The 26,561-nt window shown below is 49.4% G+C and overlaps 1 protein-coding gene across 1 annotated transcript in view; it reads right to left on the bottom strand.

Annotated features, from left to right (window-relative positions):
- Positions 1-26,561, bottom strand: part of DNAH1 (dynein, axonemal, heavy chain 1) — a 151,529-nt gene that overhangs the window by 81,381 nt on the left and 43,587 nt on the right. Inside the window, exons 14-39 of the mRNA XM_006876051.1 lie at positions 24,813-24,970; positions 23,834-24,045; positions 22,802-23,100; positions 15,030-15,180; positions 13,895-14,088; positions 13,566-13,791; positions 12,945-13,064; positions 12,610-12,692; positions 11,819-11,960; positions 11,347-11,502; positions 10,819-11,017; positions 10,487-10,740; positions 9,705-9,917; positions 8,835-8,999; positions 8,271-8,392; positions 8,031-8,136; positions 7,238-7,417; positions 6,461-6,601; positions 5,739-5,902; positions 5,428-5,541; positions 4,903-5,091; positions 4,561-4,666; positions 3,700-3,813; positions 3,033-3,182; positions 1,351-1,437; positions 1,051-1,237 (exon numbers count right to left, since the gene is read on the bottom strand). Coding sequence (XP_006876113.1) covers positions 1,051-1,237; positions 1,351-1,437; positions 3,033-3,182; positions 3,700-3,813; positions 4,561-4,666; positions 4,903-5,091; positions 5,428-5,541; positions 5,739-5,902; positions 6,461-6,601; positions 7,238-7,417; positions 8,031-8,136; positions 8,271-8,392; positions 8,835-8,999; positions 9,705-9,917; positions 10,487-10,740; positions 10,819-11,017; positions 11,347-11,502; positions 11,819-11,960; positions 12,610-12,692; positions 12,945-13,064; positions 13,566-13,791; positions 13,895-14,088; positions 15,030-15,180; positions 22,802-23,100; positions 23,834-24,045; positions 24,813-24,970 — 4,232 coding nt within the window. The remainder of the gene's footprint in view (positions 1-1,050; positions 1,238-1,350; positions 1,438-3,032; positions 3,183-3,699; positions 3,814-4,560; positions 4,667-4,902; positions 5,092-5,427; positions 5,542-5,738; positions 5,903-6,460; positions 6,602-7,237; positions 7,418-8,030; positions 8,137-8,270; positions 8,393-8,834; positions 9,000-9,704; positions 9,918-10,486; positions 10,741-10,818; positions 11,018-11,346; positions 11,503-11,818; positions 11,961-12,609; positions 12,693-12,944; positions 13,065-13,565; positions 13,792-13,894; positions 14,089-15,029; positions 15,181-22,801; positions 23,101-23,833; positions 24,046-24,812; positions 24,971-26,561) is intronic.

Here is a 26,561-nt window from a genome sequence, read left to right as displayed (position 1 = left end):
GATAATACCCACTTGACCTGGCTTCAATGACTGGATGATCAGAGCTCAACTAGAAGAAGAAAGAAGAGGAAAAAAGAATCATTTGATACAATTTGATTAACTTGACCTACACCTATGGATGTAGTAGCTCAAAAGAGGGAACAAATCTTTGCAGCAAGGATCATTCCCACCCCCTCCATACACAGAGTCAAAAGGGATGGGCAACTTGGACATTGGCTACCGAAAGTGTGGGGCCTACAAAGGCAAGAAGTGACTGGCTTACAAGCTTTCAAGAGGGAACCTAGATCCAGAGGGTGTGGAGGAAGGTAGACTCTCCACTGAGTAGTATCCAATCTGTCTAGGCGGGGCTGATGAAAGGAAATGTGGATAGGTCTTCTTGTGATACAATGGTGAATAATTGTTATCAGGATTGATTGTGAGGGTTGGAAATGTAAAGGTAGACATTTTGTAGCAAGGATTGACTTTGCAGTCTAGGAGGAGAGGTCCCTGAGTCCATCAAGGGAGAAGAGTGGAGAGCGGGATCCTACCCGGAGAGGCAATTACGTCAGAGATGGAGGCAGAGATGATGACATAGAGAGATGGAGCGGCTGGGGACTTTAGATACAGAGACGGAGAGGGGCTGTGTGCTGACGACAGGGGTGCAACCCTTTGGTTGGTTGATGATGCATAGAGGGGATTGTAACCATAGCAATGAAATGATATATGATAGGATGAATGTAAAACTAATGTTCTCCCATGTTAACTATCACATTATTCACAATAAAACATTAAAAACAAAAAACAATTCTACTTTGACACACATGGTGTCACTCAAAGGCAATAGGTTTAGTTTCAAGGGGATGTATGTGTAGAGGACTTGCTTCCTGTTCACCTGGCAGGCTCCAATGGGTACAGGACTGAGGATGCCACACCCTGTAACACACTGAGTTACAAGGGATCCTGTGACTGGACTCTCCTATCTCTGTCCCCTTGTCCTGGACCCTAGGGTGTCTGGTGTCAGTCCTTCTTCAGCACCCCCAGAATTGTAGAAAGGTGGAGTCAGGGGCTCACCTTCCACGTCCTTGAGGTTTTCGTTCTCACAGGACTTGCGGATGGCCTTGTCCAGAATGCCGTAGTCTGTCTCCTCCTCCTTGATGGTGGGAAACAGGTCGGACACGATCCCAGAGAAAAGCTTGAGGTCCTCCTGAAGGAACTTGGGCACGTTCACATCACGGATAGCTCTGAGGCAGATCAGCTCCTGCAGCAGAGGCCATGGAGTGTTCAGGGCAGCCCAGGTCAGACACTCCTCCTGTCCTGCTCCTAGGAAATCCCCTAGAAAAGGTGGAGGCTCTCAGAGTCTGTCCAGTTCACCTCATTCATGTCAGGGTTTTCTCGCTTGAGGTTCCCCGCAGCTGAGATCACAGTCTTCACGGCTCTCATCCCGAAGTCATAGTGATCCTGTCGTCATAAAAGAAGAGGGTGTCATGAGCTCTGTCCTTCTCAAGGCTTCTGCATGGGCACTCAGTCTCCCACCTGGTATCTGGCCATGCCGCAGCACCAAGATCTCAGCAGACCCTCTGTGACCACCCTGCACACCACATACAAGGCCAGTGGCACCCCCTTTAGGCTCTCTAACACCCTCTACGCCCCCATCATAATAATGGCTCTGGTAGCGTAGTGGTTACGAATTGGGTTTCTAATCTCAGGGTCAGAAGTTCCAAACTACCAGCCGTTCTTCGGGAGAAAGATGAGGCTTTCTGTTCCCATAAAGATTCACAGCCCCAGAAACCATGTATAAGGTCACTATGAATCAGAAACCCTGTACAGGGTCGCTATGAGTCATAACCGACTCTACAGTACATCACCACCACCACCCTTTATGGAGATTTCCTGCCACTCAAGCTGCAGCCCCTGCCTGCTGGGTGTTTAGCCCCCTGAGGGTGAGGACTCTGCCTTGGCCACTGATGAGTCCCTGCATCCAAAAGCAGAGGCATTCAACTTTCAGTGAACGAATGCGTTTCCCATGTGTACCTTCTGACATTCTCCCGTAACATGCCTCCAGACCACCCTTTCTGCCCACCACTGTGAGTTGCTGTTGCTGCTGGTTCTGTTTCTCTTCCTCATGTATTGGTGTGTTAGAAGTACTTCAATTCGTCATTTGGCTTGAGGTGCCATGAGAACTGCTTCTCAACCTGGCCCGCAGATGAGTACTTTTCCCAGAAATCAAAGAGTCTGGGCTTGACGTAGAGCATCACCATTGGGGAAGGACTGAGCAGAGTTTTAGAACTATAAGGCATAATGGCTCTCATGGGGAGGGGGGGTTACTTTTTTTAAGTGAATGATAAGAAAGAAGGCTGTAAGGGGAGTTACCACCCCAGGAGTATGTGATAGCTGCTCCTTTTCCTGGTAACAGACTGCACCTGTTCGAGCAGTGTTGTTTCCCTCAACTGGTGTTCAGAGATGAGCAGACCCAAAGAGAACAGGGACAATTGCTGGAACCATTAGGAAAGACACACTAAGGTATAAATCCAGAACTACCCTGGCATGGTAAAGGGGGGACCAGCCTAAGAACTAAGCACTCACTGCTAGGTAACTAGGCTCACCCATCCTTCCTATAGACTTTGGGCTCAAAACACTGAGTAAAAGCCTCATGGATTAGGTAGCTTACGGGAGTATGACTGTCCCAGTCCGTCCCAGCCATCAGTTATGTGTCCCTTGGTCTTCTAATGATCAACCCTCCTTTACACCTGAACTAGCCCAAGTGGACATCTATCTGTCCGTAGCTCCTGCTTCAGCTTCACTGTGCACTGCATGAGCCCAGCCAGGCCCTTAGCTGCTTAGGACGGATCTCAGTATCCTCAGCTGATAAATGGGGATATAATTTCTCTCTCACAGGGTTATTGTGAGTAGTCAACAAGACAATTCCTGCAAAGCACCTAGCACAGCACTAGGCTTGTGGCAGGTGCTCAGGGAAAGGTGAAACTGAAGTTACTCTGAAGGCTGGGACAGGAGGCAGCTCACAGTCCCTGGCACCTGATGGGGCAGGACTTCACCTGAGAGCTAAGCTGCTCGGAGGACAGCTTGAAGGTGGTGGTGATTTTCTTGGCCAGTACACTGGCCTCGTTGAAGCCAAAGGAGTAGAGGGAGATTTCAGCGATCATGGCATAATCTGGAACCATCATGGCCACTGGACGGAAAAGCGCCTGGGGCATACGGCACAGATGTGAACAGGGGAGGCTGACTTCACACCCCCTAAGTACCATCTGCTCTCTGAATTGTCTAGCCCTTGGAAAACAGCGTATCCTGGCCCTCCTCCACAATGATGCTTGGGTCCCCTCTGAACCACTCTGGTTTACCCTCCCCTGTGGCTGCACAACTCTGGCCATTGCAAATTAGTTCCTTATGTTGATTCCCTATGTAACTCCTCAATGATGGCACATCTTGGGTTTCTCCCTAAGGTCCCACACACATGGGCAGCTCAACTTCTTCTGTGTCCCAAGGCCAAACTCCCAGGCCTCCATGGCTGAGAGTGAACTACAGGACCCTTGGGTAGGAAAGGTGCCCCAAACAATCACAGTCCCTGATGAAGATTCAGCAGCTGTGTGTCCTTGCATTCCCAATTTTGCATCTCTGAGTCTAGGTCAGAGCTGACGTTTCTCCCAGCGCCCTCTCCTGCAGCCTCTTGGCCAATCTGAACCATCCCGGGCCCCAAGAACTTGCCTTCAAGTTGTCAGGCAGCTCAGTGCGGCCAGCATATCCTGGGTTCATGGTAATAAACACCGCACACGATGGCACCAGTGGGATCTCAACACCCTCAAATATAAAGCGCTCCACCTGCAGGGGTGGTGTGGTCCTCTCACCTGGAGCAGAGGCGGGGTCCCCTCACCCCCATTGATGCTCCTGTCCTGCATACAGCTGGTCAGCCTGATTAGATGACCATACCAGGAACTGGCCTGAGAGCTTGGGTCCAAGTGGCCTCTCCTGTCCTGGCTCAGTCTTTCCTGAAGTCTTCACACACCCTTGATTTACACCGACTCCTCACATAGATTCTGCTAGACTTAGACAAGCTTAGCGCCGATTAGAGCTCATGGTCCTACTCAGCTGGGGTGGTACCTGTCAGTCTCCTAGTGCTTACCCCAAAAGACCCCTAGCCACCCTGAACGAGTCTGGAGAAAGGATTGACACCTGGGGCTCTCCATAAGGAGCCCTTTCCATCCATCCCAGCATGGCCAAGGAGCTGCTCACAGCCTGGAGTAAGGATGTGGGCCTTCCTGGCTGGTAACAAAACCCCACCCCTACCCCGGAAATGGCTCTACAAAGAAGCTGGGTGGGAGCAGCCAAGTGCTCACAGGTGAGATGAGAGAGGCTGGACTCAGGTCAGGCCTGAGAGCCTGGTTTCTCACCTTACAGTGTGGGGAGCAGCACACTGCTTACAGCAGACTGCATGTAAGGTCATAGGCATGGTGGGTGTGGCAGGTATGGTGGGCTTGGTGGGTCTAGACGGAGGGATGAGGTGGCAGACACAATACTGTGGGTGGCACAGGGAGGGCATGGAAGGGGTGATGCCCACCCGAGACTCACTCGCTGTTGCTGTGCTTTCTGGATGGTGGTGATTTGCTGCGCCACTACAGACAGCACCTCTATATCAATGCGGTTGAACTCGTCGAAGCAGGCCCAGGCCCCAGCGCTAAGTGAGGTGACAATGTTGGATGTGGAACATAAGTTCAGGCCCCACCTGGCACCTCCAAGGCCCCCTCTAACTCCTCTGGGGACCATCTTCATCAGTCAGCTTCAATCCACAGCCCACCAAGGGCGGAGTCTTTGACACCTGTCATCCCATCCCTCCTCCCCACCATTCTGCAAGGCTCCTCTGGAAATGTTCCCCCTGCCCTGCCCTATTCCATCCTCACACTCCAGCCTTACCTGGCCAGACCCTTGAAGAACTTGCCCATGGCCATGAAGTCCAGCTGGTCAGAGCAGTTGAACACAACTGTTTGGATGGCTAAGGCCTTGCCCAAGTCTTTGGTGGTCTCCGTTTTCCCTGTGCCAGCTGGGCCTGCTGGAGCTCCCCCAAACTTGAGGTGTAGGGCCCCAGTCAGGGTCAGGTAGCACCTGTAGGAAAGAGAGGAGGTAGGTAGAGATCATACTGCCTGGGTACTTCCCTTCCTCAGGGTTTCCACAAATGCAGGGAGAGCTGCCTCCTCCCAGGGCCCCAGGTGTGGGCCAGCCCGCTGCCACACGTTAAGGTTGGAGCTCTCAGTCACCCTGGCCAGTGCTCCTCAACTCCCATCCCACAGCCCTGCATCCGCCCCTGGAATGACCAACCTGCACTTCCCTTACTCAAAATCAACTAGAAAGCTAGCTGCTACTAAAAACTCATACAGGCGGCAAGAAAACATAGTCAATGGCTTCGGGAAAAGCTTTGTTCGCTTTCTAAAGGAGCCTCACCTATCGGTGAGGGGTGTGATCACCAGCCGCCCGCTATTGCCTAGATACTCATAGCCATAGATGAACTCGGCATTCACAGCTCGGATGTACAGGTCGTTGTTTGTCCAGTAGTACCTGCATTGCAGGGAGATGGGCTCCTGAGTAATGCATGGGCTACCAGGCAGGACATGTGGTTGGGGAAAGGGGGTTCTTTTTTGTGAATGAGGTTGCCCCACCCAGCTTATCCCTGAGCCTCAAGGCATCCTGCTGTCACTGACTCTGCCCTGTCCTCCCCCAGCATTGGGGGACACCAGGCCAGACCCTGCCCTCACCTCAGCTGTGAGATCCACTCAAAGTCATGCACGCTGATCACATTCTCCTCTATCAGCTTGCTCACCACATCCTTGGCGTGGACTTCAATGACAATTAGTGCCGACAGCACAGCCCGTTGCATACGGGACAGTTTCCCCCGAACCAGGGCCACCAGGTCACTGAGCTGGGGGGGAGGGGGAGGAGGATTCTGTCAGGGATTGACACGGGTCCTGGCACAGCTAGATTCCCCCTCCCGTGCACAGAGGGTGGGGTTCCACTATGACCAGCTGTATCCCGGGGGCTGTGAGTCAGCAGGTCTGAGATGTAGGGGAGCAAGAACCAGGCAGAGGAGGAGAGGGCAGGGTATTCAGTCACAAGAGGAGTAGATCAGGGAAGTAAGCAAAAATGAGGCACAGGCATGGCATCTGCTTCCTGGTCAAGTGTGATGCCCACCTGAGCCTTTAAGGGCCAAGCGGTAGAGCTTGGGCAAGGAGCTGAAGAAAGGAGTGTGGTGAGAGGGTGATTCAAGGCATGTGGCTCCCTCACTGATCCTGCAAAGGGGCACCCCCCTGCTCTCAGACGCTGGGCTGATTCCCATCATCCCTCTGCTGGTGGCTGGTTGTGGAATCACTCCTTTAGGGGTGTCTGACCTTTTGCTCTTTAGACCCAGTCCCAGGCCCCTTCCAAGCTTAATACAGCATGGATGGGTGTGGGGAGCAGATAATAGCCGCTTGATGCTGACCTGTTGGGCAAGTTTGGGGAAGAGCCGGTTGCTGAGGTCACCGGCGTCCAGAGCCTCTGCCACCTCCATGGTCCAGTAGGTCTGGCAACCAGCGATGGTCACCTGGCCAGGCCACTTCAGAACCCACTGGGTCCTGGGAATCTGGAAAGATGACACAGACAAGGCTGACCCAAGCAGCTGCCAACCCTGATGTGGTGCCTTCTTCTCCCCTTGAACGTTTTCGGTGCTACGACCTTTCAAACACTCTTGGCTCAAGTTGCTAATTTCACTGTTCCTCATAGGCTGAGAAGCCATTCGGGCCTCTCAGGGATGGGCAGTCTCACTTACTCAGCAGAGAAAACCCTGGGGCACAGGGGTGGAGGACCAGGACTAGGAAACACATAAACCTGGGTTTTTCAAATCCTTGCTCTGACACCTACAAAATGTATACCCTTGAGGTAAAGATGGTGCAGACTGCTCTGTAGGACTACGGTGATGCTAGCAAAAATCCAGCCCAGGCCTGGCCCCAATGTATGCTCCAAACATGCCAACTGTAATGATGGTTATTAGGAGCAGGCCTCACTTTCTAGAGCATGTGTGTAAAGGAACATTTTCAGATTCCTCCATGTGGGGGCCTCAAGGATGCTACCCCCAGAGAGTAGCAGCAGTCCAGGCTGCCCCTGAGAACAAGGTGGCTTCCCAGCTTCAGTGCTGGTAGAGAGCGATGTGCATCAAAGGCACCGTAAGGGAAGGGCAACCAGTTGCAAAGGCTGCCCCTCAGGTCAGAGGGCAGCTCACCGTGGGGTAGGCCTTGATGGCCCGCTCAATGAAGTCACGCACGCTGCCCTTCATGCTGTGCTCCACGGCCCGCAGCCAGTCCTCCACATTGCTGGTGGGGTAGATGGAGGAGGACAGCTTTACTTCCTCACCCTCCGCCGAGTACATATGTGTGATCTCCAGGTCCTCCTGGAACAGCAGCTGTGGACAGGAGGAGTGAAGGGAAGTCATCTCAGGAGGGCCCACCACAGCCCCCAGAGGTGTGGTGCCTGTGCCCTTCACCTGCAGGAGAAAGCAACATCTCTGGTGGCCTGGGGGGTCTGCCCCACCTGAGTATGTATCTTGGCTGGGTTTTCCCTAATTGCACATGGGCAGGATGGTCCTGCCTTACCCCAACTGTGACCCAGTGCTGTCCAGGCCTACCCTGGAGAAGTACTTGTGGAAGAAAGCTGAAGCCACACTACATGTGGCTTCCACCCCTACGTAGTCCTGTGAGGCTTCTCTTATTGATAAGAGGAGGTTGAGGAGGGATCAGGGGCCTTCGGTTTCATGGGTTTCCTAACCCATCTAGCACCTCAGTGTATGAAAAACAAGGCTCCCCGAGATGAGTTGGGATCCGAGACCCACCCTCAGTCCTGAGTTTGAGGTCTTGCTGCTGACTTTCCTCCCTAGGGCCCCAGTGTGTCACTGATGGTCAGAAATTTTACTTGCCACCTCATTTCCCACTCAAAGGGCTTGGGGCCAAAAAATAGTGTTGCCTCTTCCTAGGGAAGCATCCCAACACTCCCAGGCCCAGCCCCAGGCTGCTAGCCACCTGCGCAATGTTCTCGAAGCACTTGCGCAGGTGGGGCTGCACAGCAGTGGGGTCCTTTGTCTGGGACAAGATCTCCAGAAGTTCGTCGTCAGACAGGAAGTAGAATCTGCCAAAGGAACGAGGGTGAGGGAGAGCAGATCGGTCATGCAGAGCCCCCAGGCCCCAGCTGAGATAGGGCACTCAGCACACTAGCTTTGTGGGCAGAACTGGCAGAGTGGGCCTGGGCCTGGGAGTGCCTACCTGGGGAAGGCACTACGCTTGGTCTCCAGATACTCGCTGAGGCCCTTCTGCACCAGATCCAGCAGCTTGTTGCAGTCCCGCAGGCTGTCTAGCAGCCTCTGCTCCGCACACACACTGATCACCTGCATGGTCCGGGTCAGGGAAGGAAACTTGAAGTGAGCACAGTCATAACTGAGGCAGCCTGGTGGGCTCACAAGAGATCACCCCCATTGGCCAGAGACCCTCCACAGGGCCCAGGAGGGAGGACAATTTATCCTGAACCAGAGGTTGTGTCCATCAGCCCTGACAACTTTATAGCAAAAATTCTACAGTTAAAAAAATGGAGGTTAGACAAAGCCAGGCAGTTTGCTTTACTTCAAGACTTACCAGGCGCTTTAAAGTATTAACACAGACTGAGAATCCGTAAGAGGAAAACTATTATTGTTGCGTGTATAGGGAGCCACCTCAGGAAGACACTGACCAAGACCAAAGCCTCAGTCTTTTCCTTCAGTCTTACCTGTTCCAAGAGGGAATACCGGGGCCCTTGGTAGTCCCAGCTGCCCCCTCCCACCCCTGTGAGCTCGCCTCCCGGTTCTCATAGGCATTCTTCATGATCTTCCTCCAGATCCGCTCCATTGTCTGGTAGCGTTTGCTCTCCACAGGCAGCTGCCGGTTGATGTCCTCAGAGCTGAAGATGGGCTCCAGGTAAAGCCAGGCACGCTGACAATTCAGCCACTCCTCCAGCACCTCCTGGGCAGGGGTGGGGTAGGACCCATCAGATTCTGGCCCCATGACCTAGACATTTTACTCTGCCATCAGGCTGGGTATAGCACTGGCACCAGGGCCAGTGTCTACAGGGAAACTTCTAGATAGTACTGTCATCACAGTGCTCAAGGAACAATAACAATGCAAGAATGTCTGCCCTCTAAGGAAGCATTAAGTCCCCCCAGTGATGCCACACCTTCAACAGAGTCAGGGCCATTGCTCTTCCCTAAAGAGAACTGCACCCAAGGTTTCACCAGCAAGCCCGGAAGTAACAGAGGAAGAAGCCCCAAGCCAGTCTCCTTTCCTGGAAGGACATTTGGCTCCATCACCCTGGGATTCTCAGAGGTCGCAGAGGTTTATTGGGACTTTGGCTTGAGATTCCTAAAATACATTCTGAAACATCAGTCTAAGAGTGAGCCATCTTTAAAACAAGTCACTTCCCCCTTCTCCCTCTAGACCCCCATTTAGGATTTGTCTTTTGTCTCCTCCTAGCAGGAGAGACAGGTGTCAGGAGAAACAGAGGGTCCAGAGTGTGATCCCTGATCTCAAGGAGGCCACAGTCCACTAAGGGTTCAGCTCTACCCTGAATCACCAAGGGCCCTGTAAGAGGCAGGGGCCAAGGAACACCTTAGAAAATATGGACGGTAGGGATAGAAGGAGGGTGAGGAAGACAGCGGTAGGAGTGCCCACCTGGGTCAGCTTCAGCTTGCTCTCCCAAGAGTTGATGCGTTGCTCAAAGGGCTTTTTGTAGGGCGAGAAGGACATGCTCTGGGTCATGACAATGTGGTCATCGAGAAGCTGTGAGGCCTCGTCTGGACTCTTGAGGATGTAGGTATCTGTCTCCTTGTAGGGTAGCACATTGAACAGGATGGCTGACCACTCCTTCTCCATCTTATCCAGTGCCTGTGGTAAGGGGGTAAGGGGAGATGAGTCAAGACTGGGGTCCAGGGATGACGCTGGCCATCATGCTGTATGACCATCAATGGGCATGGAAGATTAGGTGTGGCCATTCTTTCAGATTGGTGGGTCAACAAGTTCCCCGAGGGCCTGAATCTGAATTCAGTGGTGACTTACTCTCACACACGTGTTGCATGTACATCACATACATGTGTGTGCATATCAGGAGACAATCAAGGTGCTGTTAGGAAGATAGGCCCTGATCCTAGCTCAGAAACTCAGAGGCTGCGTGTGACTTAGACAAGTTGCTGAACCTCTCCAAGCCTTAATTTGCATATTAAGTGAGGAGGAAAGCTATAGCTCCTTTCTGAGGATCTTGGGGAGGAGCGATTGAAGAATAGTAGTGATGGCAGACACTATACCAAGCACTTTACATACATTATTCCCTCACTTAATAGCATGTACACACAAACCCACAAGCTTACTGGCTTCTTCCCATGTAGCTGTCATTGCAAGGACTGGAGGACTGACTATCAGGCCAGGCCTGGGTGGGTCAGGGCAGGCCAGCTGCTCACCTGTTCGATGGCATACTCCTTGCCAGCCACCTCGGCCACCTTGCTGATGCTCTCTATGTGGTCCTGCAAGTTCATCTCAAGGCAGCGGGCAAAGGTCAGGTTGGCCTTGGGTCTGACATTAACGTTGATCTCATTTGACAGCATCTCCCAGTGCCGGTTCCGCATGCCGGGGTTGCGCAGTCCCTGGATCAGCGGGATGTACGGCTTGAACTCCTCAATGCGGGCCCGGATGTCCAAGGCCACCTCCTGACAGGCTGCCATAAGGGAAGGTGGGCATGAGAGTCAGTGGGCACAGGCGGTGCAGGAAGGGGCAGGTGGGCTGGAACTTCTACCTGGAATGTCCTTGAATTGCTTCACACACTTATGCATGGTCTTAAAGGACTCCACCACATTCTTTTCTAGCTGCTCTGCATCGATGGCTGACAGGGGGTCATTCATCCAGCTCTCGGACCAGCGCAGCCAGTCAGAGGCTGTGGTCCAGAGGTCCAGGTAGGGCTGGAACTCCTTCACCATCCGGGAAAGCTTATCATACTGCAGGCAGAAGACAGGACTGAGGCTGCCTCTGGAGTTCCCCATTTTCTCTCAATGTTGCCTCTCCTCCCATAGCTGCACTGCGCTCTTACCTGCTTCCCACAACCGTGCCCCCCAATGGACTCAAGCCTGGTCTCCCTTTTTCCCACCTTACACGGACTCAGGGTTCTGAGTGGTAGAGCAAGGTGCTGACCCTGAGGAGCCACCTCCTCTCTGCAGTATGGTCAGATAGTCCCCTCAATGCTAGGGATTCTGATATGGCTACAGGTATCATGGACTCTTCCTTGAGTGTGGGGTCGGGTAAGGAGGGGTGCTCGCAGGGGGCCTACATTAGTGATGGGTGCTCCAAAGATGCGCTCGCGGTTGTTGTAGAGAATAGCTAGCTGCTGGCAGTCCTTCAGCTGCTTCTTGACACGCCGCACTTCATTGGCAATCTCATGGGCTCGCGCAATCTCCACATGGGTGGAGAAGCCAGCTACAACCAGCTGTGGACCAAGAGGCCAGATGTCTTTGCCACCCCAACTATGCCCACACACAATCAGGGACCATGTTCTCCAGGAGTGAGCAGGATGACCATCCCCAAGAAAATGTGGTTAGGAGACCCAGAACCCTGAACACTGCCCATTGGGCACATACAGAGGGGTCAGGCTCATTTGCTACTCAGAATTTTCCTGGTACTTACTGCCGGTGTATGCTATTCATCTGTCACATCCTGGAGACGTGTGTGTGTGTGTGTGTGTGTGTGTGAAGGGGTTGGGGGAAGCAGGGGTTCCCAGCACAGAGCCCTCAGCCATGCCTGACCTGCAGCCCTTCCAGCTTCTCCTGGAAGTTGTTCTGATCCATGATCTGGATTTTGCGGAATTTCTCCTCATCCTCAGTGTGCTGCTGCCGCACCATCTCTATCTGCCTGAGGATCTTAGATGGCCAGTTGCTGGCTGCCCACCTGACAGGGCCAGAGGTAGGGTGGAAGGGTCAGGGGAAACACCACAGATGAAACGAAGGGATGGAAAGGCCCAGCATGGGCACCCAGTGAAGCGGGAAGTGGGAAGCACCCTCAGAGTCTAAGAATCCTAGGAACTAGCCACGCTGGGGGAGGAAAGCAGATGTGAGCTGGGAGGTGGTCTGTCGTACTGTGGGGGTATGTGCCCTCCAGCAGGGGAGGCCCTACAGAGCTGTGGTCAGTGAGGTGGGAGCTGGGTGAGGATCTCCTTGGCCTCTATAAGGCTAAGCTGAATGAAGCCCCTGGAGCAATTTCCCCAAGTCACTTGAACTCCCCAAGGACTGCCCACCAGGGTAGGATAATCTCAGCATTCCCAAGGAATCCAAAAGGCCACAATTACAAACAAGCAACCCTTGGTCTGGGGTATATTCAGACTGACAAGTGGACAAAGACAGAGTGGGTGGGGAGAGCAGCAGGGTCCAAACTCAGGAAGCCTGAATGCCCTAGCTGTGTGTGGCCCTGGCCTGGGGCACCCTGTTATTTCTGGTGTGACAGCACAACCTGTGGTATCCAGGAGAGGTGGGAGCACCTTCAGCCAGCACCTCCTTCCCTGCCTTCAGCTGTTCACCCATCCAGCCGAGCTCCAACTCACTTGTCATTGAAGTCATCTGAGTTGAGACTGTAGAAGAACTCATCCATAACCTGGTAGTCATCCATGACCTTCACAATCCGTTCCTATGTAGACAGGTGGTGATGAGAAGTGTGTGTGTGTGTGTCTGGGTGGGGATGGGGTGACTGGAAGAGGCTCCTCAAAGTGGCCAGGTCCTGGAGGGAGCTGCTCTCCTCCAGACTGGGGAGGGCTGGGATGACGGAGGAGGCACATGGTGCAAGACCAGCATTGTACCGTGCTCCTCATGTTCCCAATCTCAGATTCCCCCAACTCTATAATCCTCTGATCCCCACTTGTGCCCTGTGTATCCACCTCACCTCCAGCCCCACCAGCTGCTCTGGGATGCCTTTCATCCACTCGTGCAGTTCAGCCAGTTCCTCGATGCTGTTGGGCTTCTCATAGATCTTGCGGCTAATGCTGCGGAACTCCTCACAGATCTGGCAGTGAGAGGTGGTGGGTGCTTGGGGTGGGGGAGAGGGGCTGGGCAGTGTGCCTCTCCCTAGCCTCCCTTGAAACTTGCTCTGCCTCCTTGATCCTAGAGTCTTCTCTACCTCACCACACCCTGGGGTGCTTTCCATTTGGCATGCTCCTAACCACCTCTACTGTAAAGGAGCTGAGGTCACCAGGCACAAGACAGCCTCCCAGCCTACGCTAGACTCCCCAACACATCCACAGAACTCTAGAGGCTGCACTTGCATACCCTTGATGCATATAATGATCTACCATGGGGTGTCCTTCATAAGGGCTTTTCACAATTTACAAGTCTGGGTAAGGAGGTAGTACCACTCCCTTTCTGGGACCTCCTATATGGGATAGCTCCCACACACAGACTTCTGCTTCCTTCCATTGCCTGGGGTCTGCAAACACTCCCTGGCCAGCAGTAGCAGGTACTAGTAAGAGTACCCCATGTATGCTGTCTGTTGCTTGGGGTCACTTACTGCATCCACCTCCTTGTGTAGATTCTTGGCCAAGATATCCAGCATGGAAGTGGCCAAAGCCTTTCGTTTCTTGGACAGGCTCTGCTTGACATTATCAACATTGATGAAGAAGGGTCCGATGACAAGATTGCTGGGCAGTGAGTTGTCCAGGATATCTTTCTCCTCCAGGTGGGTGAGCACCACCTCCCGGACTACCTCTGCCGATGGGCACTGTGTCTGGTAGGCCCTGGGAACCATATAGAACATAGGAGGGGGCAGAAGATGGTGAGGAAGGTAGGCAGGGAATCATATGCACACAGATACATGCAGATGCACACACGCGCACACACTTGATGAAGGTGCTAATATCATTGTTGTGCAGCTCCAGGTACTTCTGGTACTCCTTGGCGTAGGCCTGCAGTGGGATCATGGCCTTGCGTAAGGCATTGGCAATGGCAGCCCGGAGCTCTTCCACCAGTGGCTCATGCAGTCCTACTGACTCCAGCAGTGGGTTGCCACAGATGAAGATGTCCTCCATCACCATCTGCAAGAAGGAAGCACAAGGAAGCGGCAGGATGTCAGTGGCCAAGTTCAGGGAACATGGTGTGAGATGGGAAAGACTTGCTGTGGTCTCTCTTAGTGGGACTGTGGACCAATATGGGTGAGACCCCACGATGAGGTACACCGAGAGACAGCATCTTCCTCTGCCTATGTCTGACTCAGTCTAGCGTCAAGGAAAGGAGCAGAAAGGGCACACCAGGTCACTGATGGCTCTGATAGACCAGCAAGGGAGAAAAGAGATGGCTTTAGTCGCTTGAGGCAATTGGACCTGAGGGAATGGACTGTATGCAACTGGAAGTATACACAGCTATGGTGACAAGAGGGGACTTTTGACAAGAGACCCTGTGGCCACCTCTTGAGATAGAGTGAAAGGCTGGATGGGACCAAGAGGGTGAGATATGGAGTCAGGGCAGGCAGAAATGATGACATGTATCCAGAATGAATTTCAGATCTCACACTTAGCAGCTATGTCATCTTAGACTCATGACCAAACTTTTCCAAGCTTCATTTACACAACAGGGTTGCTAATAGTTCTTGCCTTAGATTATGTTGTTATTGTTAAGTTGCTGTTGAGTCCAGTTCTTAGTCGTAGTGACCCTGCATATTATTTCCAAGGAGTGAATGGTGGGTTTGAACCACCAACCTTGTGGTTAGCAGTTCAGCTAGATTATGTTGTTGTTGTTAAGTGCCATCAAGTCGGTTCTGACTCGTAGCAAGCCTGTATAGGGTTTCTAAGAAGGGACTAGTGGGTTTGAACCACCAGCCTTGGAGTTCAAACTGACCTTGTAGTCCAGTGCATTAAGCCTCAATGGTACTCAAAATTAAAGAACTGAGCACACTGTCCACTGTGGGAGGAGTGACCATGTCTAACTGCTCTGATACTTGTGGTAGCCCCAGGTAGCTGGCCCCAAGCACAATAGGTACCTTTTCCAGCTGGGGCACAGAATGGGTGGCCAGGATGCCCTTGTCAAAGAGGTTGAGCAGCGCTGTCTCGAACTGTTCTAGTGGTGTGCTGTAGTGCACCCCGGAGCTGTCTAGCACCAGGTCCACGATGAACAGGGGGCTCTTCCGGGGCCTGTAGGGACAATGGTTGAGCTGAGCTGAGCAGACCATAGACTGGGGCCAGGGCCATGAGGAAATCTATATTTAGGAGGTTCAGCCTTCTGTCCTTCCTGCTAGTGCCACAATTCTTCAGTTTCTCCATCTCTGCTCTTTCCCCTGACACCCCCAGGAAGCCCCCAAGTTACCAAGCTCCTCCACTCCTGCCAAGTGCCCAGAGGTCTGAATGCCCTACTGAGGACCTCAGAGGGTAGGTAGGTCAGGCTCTAGGTACTTACAGCTCCACGTTCCCTGGTCACTCATCCATCCTCAGCTTTAGAAGCAAGAGACAGTCTCACAACCTTCACACCTGATTCCAGTCAGTCCCTGCCATGCTACCCTCTCAGATTCCTGATGGGCATCTCTAACATTCCAAATCCACCATGGAGCCCTCGTTCCCTATGACCACCAGCTCCTCCCCAAGGCTTGCTGCTCAGGTGCAGATACTGGAAGTCATCCCTGAATCCCTCCCTCCCTTTCCTCCCCCACCCACACCCTCCTTGCAACCAGGATCTGAATCTGCCTCGAGAACAGGCAGAGAATGTCCCACCAAATCTGAGCCCCCATCACCTACAAGATAACAAGGACCTTGGCCTGACTTACCTTTGGCCTCATTTGTGCCCCCAAATTTAAACTACCTCTATGGAATATAAATCAGATCCCGTTCTTCCCTAGGATGGCTTCAGGCAACACTTAAAATTAACCCAGACCTCTTTCTCTTCAATAAGGCAACAGCAGCAGACACAGAGATGCGGATCTTTGTGAGAACTCTCACAGGTAAGGCAATCCCTCCTGAGGTTGAGTCCAGTGACACTACTACTGAGAGTGTCCAAGCCAACGTCTAAGTCACGGAGGGCGTCCCCTGATTACAGCTGGAGGACGGCAGTACTCTCTCAAACAGATTACAATATCCAGAAAGAGTCCACCCTGCATCTGGTGCTACATCTGTGTAGTGGCATCATGGAGCCAGCTGGCCCAGAAGAACACCTGCTACAAGATGATCTGCAGCAAGTGTTACGTTCACCTGCATCCCCGTGCTGTCAACTGTCGCAACAAGTGTGGCCACACCAACAGCCTGTACTCCAAGAAGGTCAATAAGGGTCCCTTCTTGTCAGCTCCCCCACCTCCCACAGGTGGCCTTCTCCAGAACCTCACGGCCTCAGGCCCTCAATAAAGTCTATCAGATTTGAACTAATGGAGTACAAATACAAAAATAATGGTCAATTGTTCAAGATTTTAAAAAGGCAGCATTTACCTTAGGACAAAGTTCAGAAAGGTTGGGAAAGAAGGAGGGATGGAAATAAGAATCACAGGGAAGTGGGATAACTGATGTTACACAGAGGGGACTGCAGGAAATGAAACAAAGTATATGTTTTCTTGAATGTAAAACCAATGATCTGCTCTGTAAACCTTCACTCAATTCACAACAGAAGTCCTGGTATGGCACTGTAGGATAAGCACTGGACCTCAACATCAGTTTGAACTGCAAGATTAGTGGTTCAGGAGGCGGGGCTTGGTGGCTGTTAGGGAGGAGGTGCAGTGAGGTTCACCATTAGCAATATCACAGCAGATTCAAGGTAGAGCTCCAAAACTCAGAATCACATAGACAGGAATATTTAAAAGGTTTGAAGGCTTATAGCTAGTGGAACTTACAGCAAAAGTAAGAAATTACTTACTTTTGAAACTGCTGGGCTTGGCGGCCCAGAGTTGACAACTTGGGCAAAACCAAGTAAGGGAGCAGACACAACATGGAAAACACTGCAGGACCTTCAGAGCAAAGGTGGACAATACACTTTGTTGGTTTTGCTTTGTTCTGATTTCTTTTTTTTTTGGTATCTGTTCATTGCCCACACACACACACTGTTTGTGCACCTCCATTCTGATGACTATAGGGGGTACCTGAGAGAGTGGACACACACCCCCACCCACACCACTGGTGGGTTCTTCTGCCAAGCATGCACACAGATACTCTCAGCCCAAGAGCTGACACTAAACTGCTTTTTAAAAAACAAAACAAAACAGAAAAGCCATAAAAAGGGGTGTGGACAGGGAAAGAGTTTAAAAACAAAACAAAAAATTAAATTAAATCCTGAAGTAGGTACAGCATAACAACCAACAGTGGCATCTTAAAATCTCACAGGCAGCTTTGAAGGCAAGAAGCTGAAAAAGGACATTAAAGTCACACTCATATGATTTTTTTTCTTTTTTTTCTTCTCTCCCTCCTCTCCCTTTTCTGCAATTATAGAGTACAGTATTCGGTCTAGTTTTTTTTTGTTGTTGTTTTCTTGTTTTTTTTTGCTGTTGCTGTTTACCCAAAAGAAATATGAACCATAACTCGAGTAGACAGATGCACACCAATGTTCATAGCAGCACTATTTACAATAGCAAAATGATGGAGACAGCCAAAGTGCCCATCAACTGAAGAATGGATAAACAAACTGTGGTACATACACACAATGGAATATTACGCTACCTTGAAGAATAACAAGGAAGCTGCAAGCCACCACATAACATGGATGAACCTTGAGGCCATTATGTTGAGTGAAATTAGTCAGTCACAAAAGGAGAAATACTGCATAGGACCACTACTGTAAAAGACTAAGAAAAAGAACCCATACTAAGGTAGGGGGAGTGAGGACTCTTTGCTGGTTACCGGGATGTATGGGGTGGAGGAGGGAAGGGAGAGGAAGGTGGAGGACAGGGAAGGGAATAGACACAGGATAGTCTGGGTGCTAGGGAAGGGGCAATACACAAGAAGGGGGAGAGGAATGGAAGAACAAAGCAGACGGGAAAGCAATTAGGCAGGTTTGCATGGGCTAAGTGGGACAGAGGTAAATATTGATATATGCACAACCTTGGAACAACAGGGCTCTGGGGTACAGGGTTTAAGCCTTGGTTGAATGGGGGTTGGGGGGAAATAATGTTAAGATGCTTGGCTGGCTGTCTTTTGAATCTTCGTTTCCCTGGCATACCATTATAAAATAGACAATTGAGGGGGATCGAAAGGAATAGCCAGAAATAACACCATAGAAAGCTTGTAAGTCCATCATCTTCTGCCTATAACTGATTGAAATACCTAAAATGGGGCTACATCGTGCCCAGTGAAGGAGGCTTCCTATGGAGCCTCTGCATTACATAAGACCAGAGGTGGAATCCTGAACCGCGTCCAGAATCTTCTGAGGTGGGAAATTTTCACTTGAAAGGACAAGCAGACCAACCTGGAACAGTTAGAAGAATATAAGATACTTCTTGAAAGAAAGCCCGACAGGAAAAATAAAAATATATATAGGCAGTCCGACTGATTACTACAAGAACAATCAAGTTGCTCGCCCAGGAGGAATCAACGCAAGTGGTTGGGTCCCCTTAGGGCAAACCCCCTTCCAAGACTAAGACTCAATGGGAATAGACACTCTGATTGGTGACAACGTTCATCACTGATAAGGGGAAGGAACTGAAGGAAAAACAGCAATGAAGCTGTGAGCTAAGTCCTAAAACGTTCAATAAATTCTTGTGAACCCGGGTGGAGACCTAGTCAGCCAACAGTGTGGCAAGACCTGGGGGCTCTTGGGCCCAGAGTCAGTGACATAGCCATAGATGACTAGAGTGGAGAGTGAAGCATCCAGCTGATAAGAAGAGAGGGCATATGCACAAGAATACCCATAAGTGTAGGTAATGCCCACTTGACCTGGCTTCGATGATTGGATGATCAGAGCTCAACTAGAAGAAAAAGAGGAAAAAAAAGAGTTATGTGATATAGTTTGATGAACTTGACTTACACCTATGGATGGCAGTAGCTCAAAAGAGGGAACAAATCTTTACAGTGAGGATCATTCCCACCCCCTCCATACACAGAGTAGACAGAGATGGGCAACTTGGACACTGGCTACCCAAAATGGGGGGGCTACAAAGGCAAGAAGTGACTGGCTTACAAACTTTCAAGAGGGAGCCTAGATCCAGAGGGCGTGGAGAAAGGTAGAATCCCCACTGAGTAGTATCCCAATCTGTCTGGGTGGGGCTGATGAAAGGAGATGGGGATAGGTCTCTTGGATATAATAGTGAATAATTGTTATCAGGACTGACTGTGAGGGTTGGAAATGTAAAGGTAGATGTTTTGTAACAAAATGCAGAGAGTGATGGACTTTGCAGTCTAGGTGCAGAGGTCCCTGGGACCATCAAGGGAAAAGAGCAGAGAGTGGGACCATACCCAGAGATGCAGTGACGCCAGAGATAGAGGCAGAAATGATGACCTGGAGAGATGGAGCAGCTGGGGACTTTAGACCCAGAGAGGGAGAGGGGCTAAGTGCTGACGACCAGGGATCAGGCTTGCAAGGTATAGCCTTTGGTTGGGTGATGATGCATGGAGGGGATTGTAAGCATTGCAATGAGAGGATATTAGACAGGATGAATGTAAAGCTAATATTCTTCCATGTAAACTTTCACATAATTCACAATAAAACATTAAAAAAAAAAAAAAGAGTATTGGTTCAGAATCAACAGCCGCTCCCTAGAAACTCTCTATACAGGGTCATTATGAGAAAAGCGTACACACTTCCATTCTCTAAGAACACCCATAGGAAACAGTTGGGGGAAGCCTACGGACACACAATCAATTAAACACAAATATGACAACCCCACAATGCCCCAATAACAAAAGACAATTTTCACTCACACAAAGAAATGAGTGAATGGCTCAAAAAATTACCAAGATGCAGAGCCAGACAATGTTGCTGAGGAAAAGTTAATGGAACTAACTGAAAAAGAATTCAAAAGAATGATATTTAGGTACCTTCAAATAATTGATAGAAAGATAGAAGAAAGCAAGGAGAACACAGAAAAAAACTTGGGAAGAATTCAGGAAAACACTACAATAAGAAACAAAATAAATACAAATTTTGAAAGAATACAAAACCTGCAATTAGAAATCCAGAAGATTAATACCAAGACCTCAGAAATGGAAAACACATGGGAAGGGCAAAGTAGTACATTCGAAGCAATGGAAGCCCAAATTAGTGACACTGAAGATAAATCTCTCAATACTAATTTTGTAGAAGAACAATCAGAAAAAAGAATGAAAAAAAAATCCAAAAAAAGCCTAAGAATTAGGTGGGACACCATGAAAAAGAACAACTTATAGGTGATCAGAATTCCAGAGCAGGAAGAGACAATAAAAAACAGAATAAATTGTCCAAGAGTTGTTGGAAGAAAACTACTTGAACATCTTGAAAGGCAAGAAGATAAGCATTCAAGAAGCTGAATGAATCCCAAACAGGGCAGACCCCAAAAGAAAATCACCAAGATATATCACAATCAAACTCTCCAAAACCAAATACAAGGAAAGAGCAGTTCAAGGAAAAATGAAAAGCTAACAACAACAACAACAACCTACAAAGCAGAACCAATAACACTAAGCTTTGATTTCTCAGCAGAAACCATGCAGACAAGTAGGCAATGGGATGGCATACATGAAATTCTAAAAGAAAAAAATTGCCAATCAAGAATCATATACACAGCAAAGCTGTCCCTTAAATATGACAGCAAACTTAGGATGTTTCCTGATAAACAAAAATTAAAGGAATTTGTAATGACCATACCAACTTTTTAAAAATGCTAAAGGGTATTCTTTGGACTGAGAACCAACAACAGCAGACATCAATTTGAGATTACCATACATGACACCACCACCCAGAACTCAATACAGATATAAAGTACTAAAAGTAAAACAAACCTACAAGATGGAAAACAGGTAACCAGAGATATCAATTTATAATAAAGTCAATTACAAAGCAAAAAGGGGGAATAGTGTAGATGCAGAAATTCCAAAAGGCAAGGAAGTCAAATAGATTTCAAGATACAACAGTTTTAAATAAGGAAAAATATTAATAAATTATAGGGTAACCTCAAACAAAATGAACGCATTTGCATATAAAAATTTTTGAAAGAGGTAAATCAGATTATTTAATAAGCATTAATACAACAGAAATGAAAATGCAAAGAAAACCCGCAAACAAAATGAACTCAGTGCAGAAAATTATGTGGAACAAAGAAACCAGTAGCACCACACACACAAAAAGAAATTGCAAAATGACAGCAATCAATTTATACCTATCAAGAATTATACTGAATATAAATGGATTGAATGCACCAGTCAAAACACAGAGAGAGCAGAAGGATAAGAAAACAGGATTCTTCAATATGCTATCTACAAGAGACATATCAAAAATAAGGAGACAGCTTAAATGCCCATAGACAGAAAAATGATTAAACAAATTCTGGTACATACACACAATGGAATGCTATACTGGAGATTAACAATGAATCTGCGAACACCTCAGGACATGGATGAACCTGGAGGACATTATGCTGAGTGAAATTAAAGTGAATCACAAAAGGACATCTTAATGTAAAGAAAACAAAAATCCTTACTGCTGGACCAATAAGCAACATTCTTATCAACGGAGAAAAGATTGAAGTTGTCAAGGACTTTATTCTTCTTGGATCAACTATCAACACTGGTGGAAGCAGCCGTCAATAAATAAAATGACATATTGCATTAGGCAAATCTGCTGCACAAGACCTTTTTAAAGTGTTGAAGAGCACAGATGTCAGCTTGAGGACTAAGGTGCGCCTGACCCAAGCCATGGTATTTTCGATAACCTCATATGCATGCGAAAGCTGGACAGTGAATAAGGAAGACTGTAGAAGAATTGATGCTTTTGAGTTATGGTGTTGAAGGAGAAAATTGAAAGTGCCATGGGCTGCCCATAGAACCAACAGATCTGTGTTGGAAGAAGTGTAGCCCGAGCACTCCTTGGAGGCCAAGTTGGCAAACTTCGTCTCATACTTCGGACATGTTGTCAGGAGGGACCAGTCGATGGAGAAGGATATTATCATGTTTTGTAAGGTGGAGGGTCAGAGAAAAAGAGGAAGACCCCTAATGATGGATTCAAGTGTGGCAACAGTGGTGAGGTTGGCCTAGGATCGGGGAATGTTTCGTTCTGCTGTGCATAGGGTTGCTATGAGTTGATACCGACGAAATGGCACCTAACAACAACAATCCTGGTGTGGCGCTGTGGAATAAAGCACTGGACCGCAGTCTTGGTTTGAACCACAAGGTTGGCGGTTCAAACTCAACAGCTGCTCCTTGGAAACCCTATACTATACAAGGACACTATGACTCGATATCACTTAAAAACAAACTGCGAGAGAAAAAATTCCTGTTTGTTAAAACTATTCACTTGTGATAGTTATAGTGGCACTAGATAACGAACATGTTGTTGTGAAGTGCTATTGAGTCCATTCTGAATCACAGTGACCCTGTCTAGGATTTTTGAGGAGCAGTGGGTGGGCTAAACCATCAACTCTGTGGCTAGCAGTTCAGTGATAACTAGAGAGCGACCCATACATTTTTTAAAGACCTGTTTCTTATCCAAGGGCCTTGGTGACCAAGTGAATGAAACCACAAAGAACTGCCAGCCAGGCAGGGCTGGTTGGATAGTCGCTGGCAGCCCGAGGAGCCTGGCAGGGATGGGTCCCCTGACTCTGACTGCTCTGGCCCCCTTACCCTGTCCACCCTAGCAAAGAATGGGGCTGGACCCCACCTGTAAGGGCTATTGATTAAGTCTTCACCCCAGACCATATCTTCAGTGCAGTCGAGCACAGTGCAGCAGGCGTCGCTGATGAACTGTGAAAAGCTGGCCAGTGAGTCCTGCACCAGGAAGCGCAGTGTGTCCTGCAGCATGTACTTGATCAGCTCCATCAGCTTGCGAAGCTTCGACATGAGGTACACCTCCCAGAGGGTCTCATAGAGATTGTACCATCCCTTGCTCATGTCCCGCAGGCTGCTACGCATGGCCACCTTGAGTGTGCTGATCCACGTGTCCTTGAGGAACATCTGCACCTGGGGTAGCCATAGGTATCATTGTGCTATTACCCCAGGGACCCACTGCCCACAGACACCATGCTCCAGGAAGACTCAGGCCACATCTGAAACATACAGCCAGATCCTGCTCACCAATACCTTCATGCAACTGGAGCCCAGGGCTGCTCAGAGGAGGGAAGAAGGGACAGGAAAAGCAAGAGACTAAAACAGCGCAAGGGTCCTCCCCCAGCTAAGAGAGAGAGACACAGTCCTGGAGAATAAGCTAGAGAGAGACAGAGAAAGAGAAAACAAGGCAGAAAGAGGGCAAAGAGAAAGAGATACACACAGAACAAGGGGGCAGCAGGAAGAGAGACAGAGATAGACACAGAGAAAGGTATTGAGAAGAGTTTGTCTCCTAGGCTGTTTGGCACCTGTCTCCCCACCAAGCTGGGTCAGACCTCCCTCACACCCCAATCCTCAGGTATATAAGGAGTATATGGGATTACTTTTTCCCTTAACAAAATAAGGGATCAGGATGAAAAGTGGCTGAAAGGTTCAAAAGGCTCCCAAAGGGTTCAAAAGGCTCTACCCTGGTTCAAAAGGCTCCCACAGGGTTCTGAAAAAGACTGAGGCCTGATTTTAATTAAAGCAGGTGCCAGCAGCCTTGCTGTGTAGCAATCTATGCCCAGCTCCCCCAGGGGCCTCAATCTGGGTCCGTCAGCTCCAAGGGTACCCTCCAACACCCATCCCTCCATGCCCTGATGCCAGCTACCTGGGAGAAGGTCTGTGACTGGATCTGTTCAAACTCCTCCAGGCGGCTGTACTTCGAGAGGGTTGAGTGGAACAGGGACATGGTGGTCACCTTGTTGCACTCGGCCCGGACCTTGCTGAGGGCCGTGATGACCTCCGGCCGTGTAAGCAGAGACATAAAGGTGAAGTCCTCCTTCTGCTCCTGGAAAGGGTACTTAGGGACAGACACCAGCCCTGGGGGATGAGGGGTACCATGTCATGATGGTCTACTGAAAAGAGACATCTGTGTCCCCATCATCACTGTTTTCCATTGGCCTCCCTGAGTGGCCTCAACGCCCAGCAAAGAGAAGGTTGCTCTGGGATGAATAAAAGAATTCCCCTCTGGATCACAGATACTTTTGAGGAGTGGGTGAGAGAGCTCCCAATTCTCCAATCCACTCCCCAACCACACAAACCCCAAAGGCCCATCTGGGGTCTGCCCTGGAGGACCAAGAAAGGAAGCTGTGGACACCAGGGCCCCTCTGGATATCCAGAGGATATAGTTGTGGCTTACTCTGCTTTTTGAGCACATCATACCCAAAGGCTGCATCCAGACAATAAAAGCAGCTGAGATCAGAGAACTCAAGACCTGGTGTCCTGCTCTGAGACTCGGTCAGTCGCATGTCACATGGGGTAACAGTTATGCCAAAGCTACTCTTGCTAGTAGAGGGGGAAAAGGGCCAGTGCTACCCTAGGTCTGATCATCAAAGCGTTTTCATCTACTTTTGAACCACTGCTTTCCTAGCACACATTTATCTTCCTACTTCTGTGCTACTCAGTCTAGTATTTTTCAGAGAGTTCTTCAGGTAGCTTAGAAGAGACGATGATGAAGATGAGGGAGATGTGGAGGAGTGTGGGACTGTGATGCCCACAGCAGCAGGTCAGACTACGTCAGAGAGGGGAGGGAGGGACTCTGGAGAGGTGAACTGCCACTAGGCCCACCCTTGTCTGCTGACCCTCACCTTTTTCGGGCACCTTCACTTCCTCCTTCTTGGGTAGGGTCACGTAGGAGAAGGTGTTGGGCTTGGAGGAGACAATTTGGTCAAAGTTGATCTTGTTCATGCTGCGCTTGTAGTCCAGGCTCACTTCTCTGGTGAGACTGCTGAGATGCTCCTGAACCCTACCCAACAGGGACAAGGAATCAGGGGGTTCCACATGCCCTACCACTCCCACACTGTGGGCCTGCTGGGGTCCCAGCTCTGCTCTAGCAAGGGTCATAGGAAACAAATCTGGAAACTTCCCCTCCAGATCCATGAGCAGAACCCCCACCTGGTCCCATGAGCCACTAACCTCCATTTTCCATGTCCCTCGATTCTCTTCCATGCCATCCCCCTTACACCACCATGTCAGCCCATGAGTCCTGCCCATTTCCTTCCCACTTCTCAACAGCAACAGTACAGGCTGTCCTCCCCACCTGTCCTCTCACTCCCATCCTTGCACACTTCAATCCACTTTCACAACATTCAAATCAGGTGTGCAAGAACCCCCAAATCAGGTTTTCCTTCTAGTGAACCCCACCCTAAGACAGGCCCCAAGACACCCCAACTTTGTGGTGCTTCTGAAACTGCTGCTGCCACTTTGCCTGAAGACAAAGCCAGAATACACTGCAGACAGTCCTAACGTACCAAGCCTGGAACCATCTCACAGCAGGTGGTTTGTTATAGGTAAAGCAATGCATTTTCCTGCTATCTTCTTAGCCAATCTGAACCCAGCATCCTTGTTGCTTACACTCAAAGATATTCTAAGTAACATAAAACTCAAGAAATAGAATTCTGGGCAGTCAAATCTCCTGGCATATCCTCCAAAACTAAAAACAGAAAAACTAATGCAATGAAGAAAAGCAAGAAGACCCAATAACATCATTCAAACCCACATCTTTAGTATAACTAACATAGAGAGAGATCCTACACTTCAAATGATCTGTGGGTAGAAAAATAAACTCTCAGGTCAAACCCACTTCTTTAGTATAGCTAACATAGAGATCCTCCACTTCAAATGATCTGTGGGTAGAAAAATAAACTCTCAGGAAGTACTCCCTCATGCTCCTGCCACAGCCTTCACGGAGAGCAAGCTGTGCAGAAGAGAGGGGGAGTGGTAGTTCTAAGACTGATCTAAAATCCTGCCAGAAAAAGAAAGTCTACCCCAACCACAAAAATACTGAGAAAAAGTCCTAATGAATCAGAGGGTTTACTACAAAAAAAGGTTTATATTTAAAAAACACTGAAGGCAGAGGGCATATGCACAAGAACACCCACACTTGCAGATAATACCCCCTTGACCTGTTTTCAATGACTGGATGATCAGAGCTCAACCAGAAGAAGAAAGAAGAGGAAAAAAAGAGTAATCTGATAAAATTCGATGAACTTGGCCTACAACTATGGATGCAGTAGCTCAAAAGAGGGAACAAATCCTTACAGCAAGAATCATTCCCACCCACTCCACACATAGAGCAGACAGGGATGGGCAACTTGGACATTGGCTACCCAAAAATGGGGGCCTACAAAGGCAAAAAGTGACTGGCTTTCAAGCTTTCAAGAGGGAACATAGAGCCAGGGGGCCTGGAGGAAGGCAGAATCTCCAGTGAGTAGTATCCAATCTGTCTAGGGAGCTGATGAAATGAAATGTATCTTGTGATACAATAGTGAATAATTGTTATCAGGACTGATTGTGAGGGTTGCAAATGTAAAGGTAGACGTTTTATAGCAAGGAAG

Source organism: Chrysochloris asiatica, unplaced genomic scaffold (assembly GCF_000296735.1).
Source record: "Chrysochloris asiatica unplaced genomic scaffold, ChrAsi1.0 scaffold00350, whole genome shotgun sequence".
Lineage (NCBI taxonomy): Eukaryota > Metazoa > Chordata > Mammalia > Afrosoricida > Chrysochloridae > Chrysochloris > Chrysochloris asiatica.
This window is presented reverse-complemented; position numbering and strand designations above follow the sequence as displayed.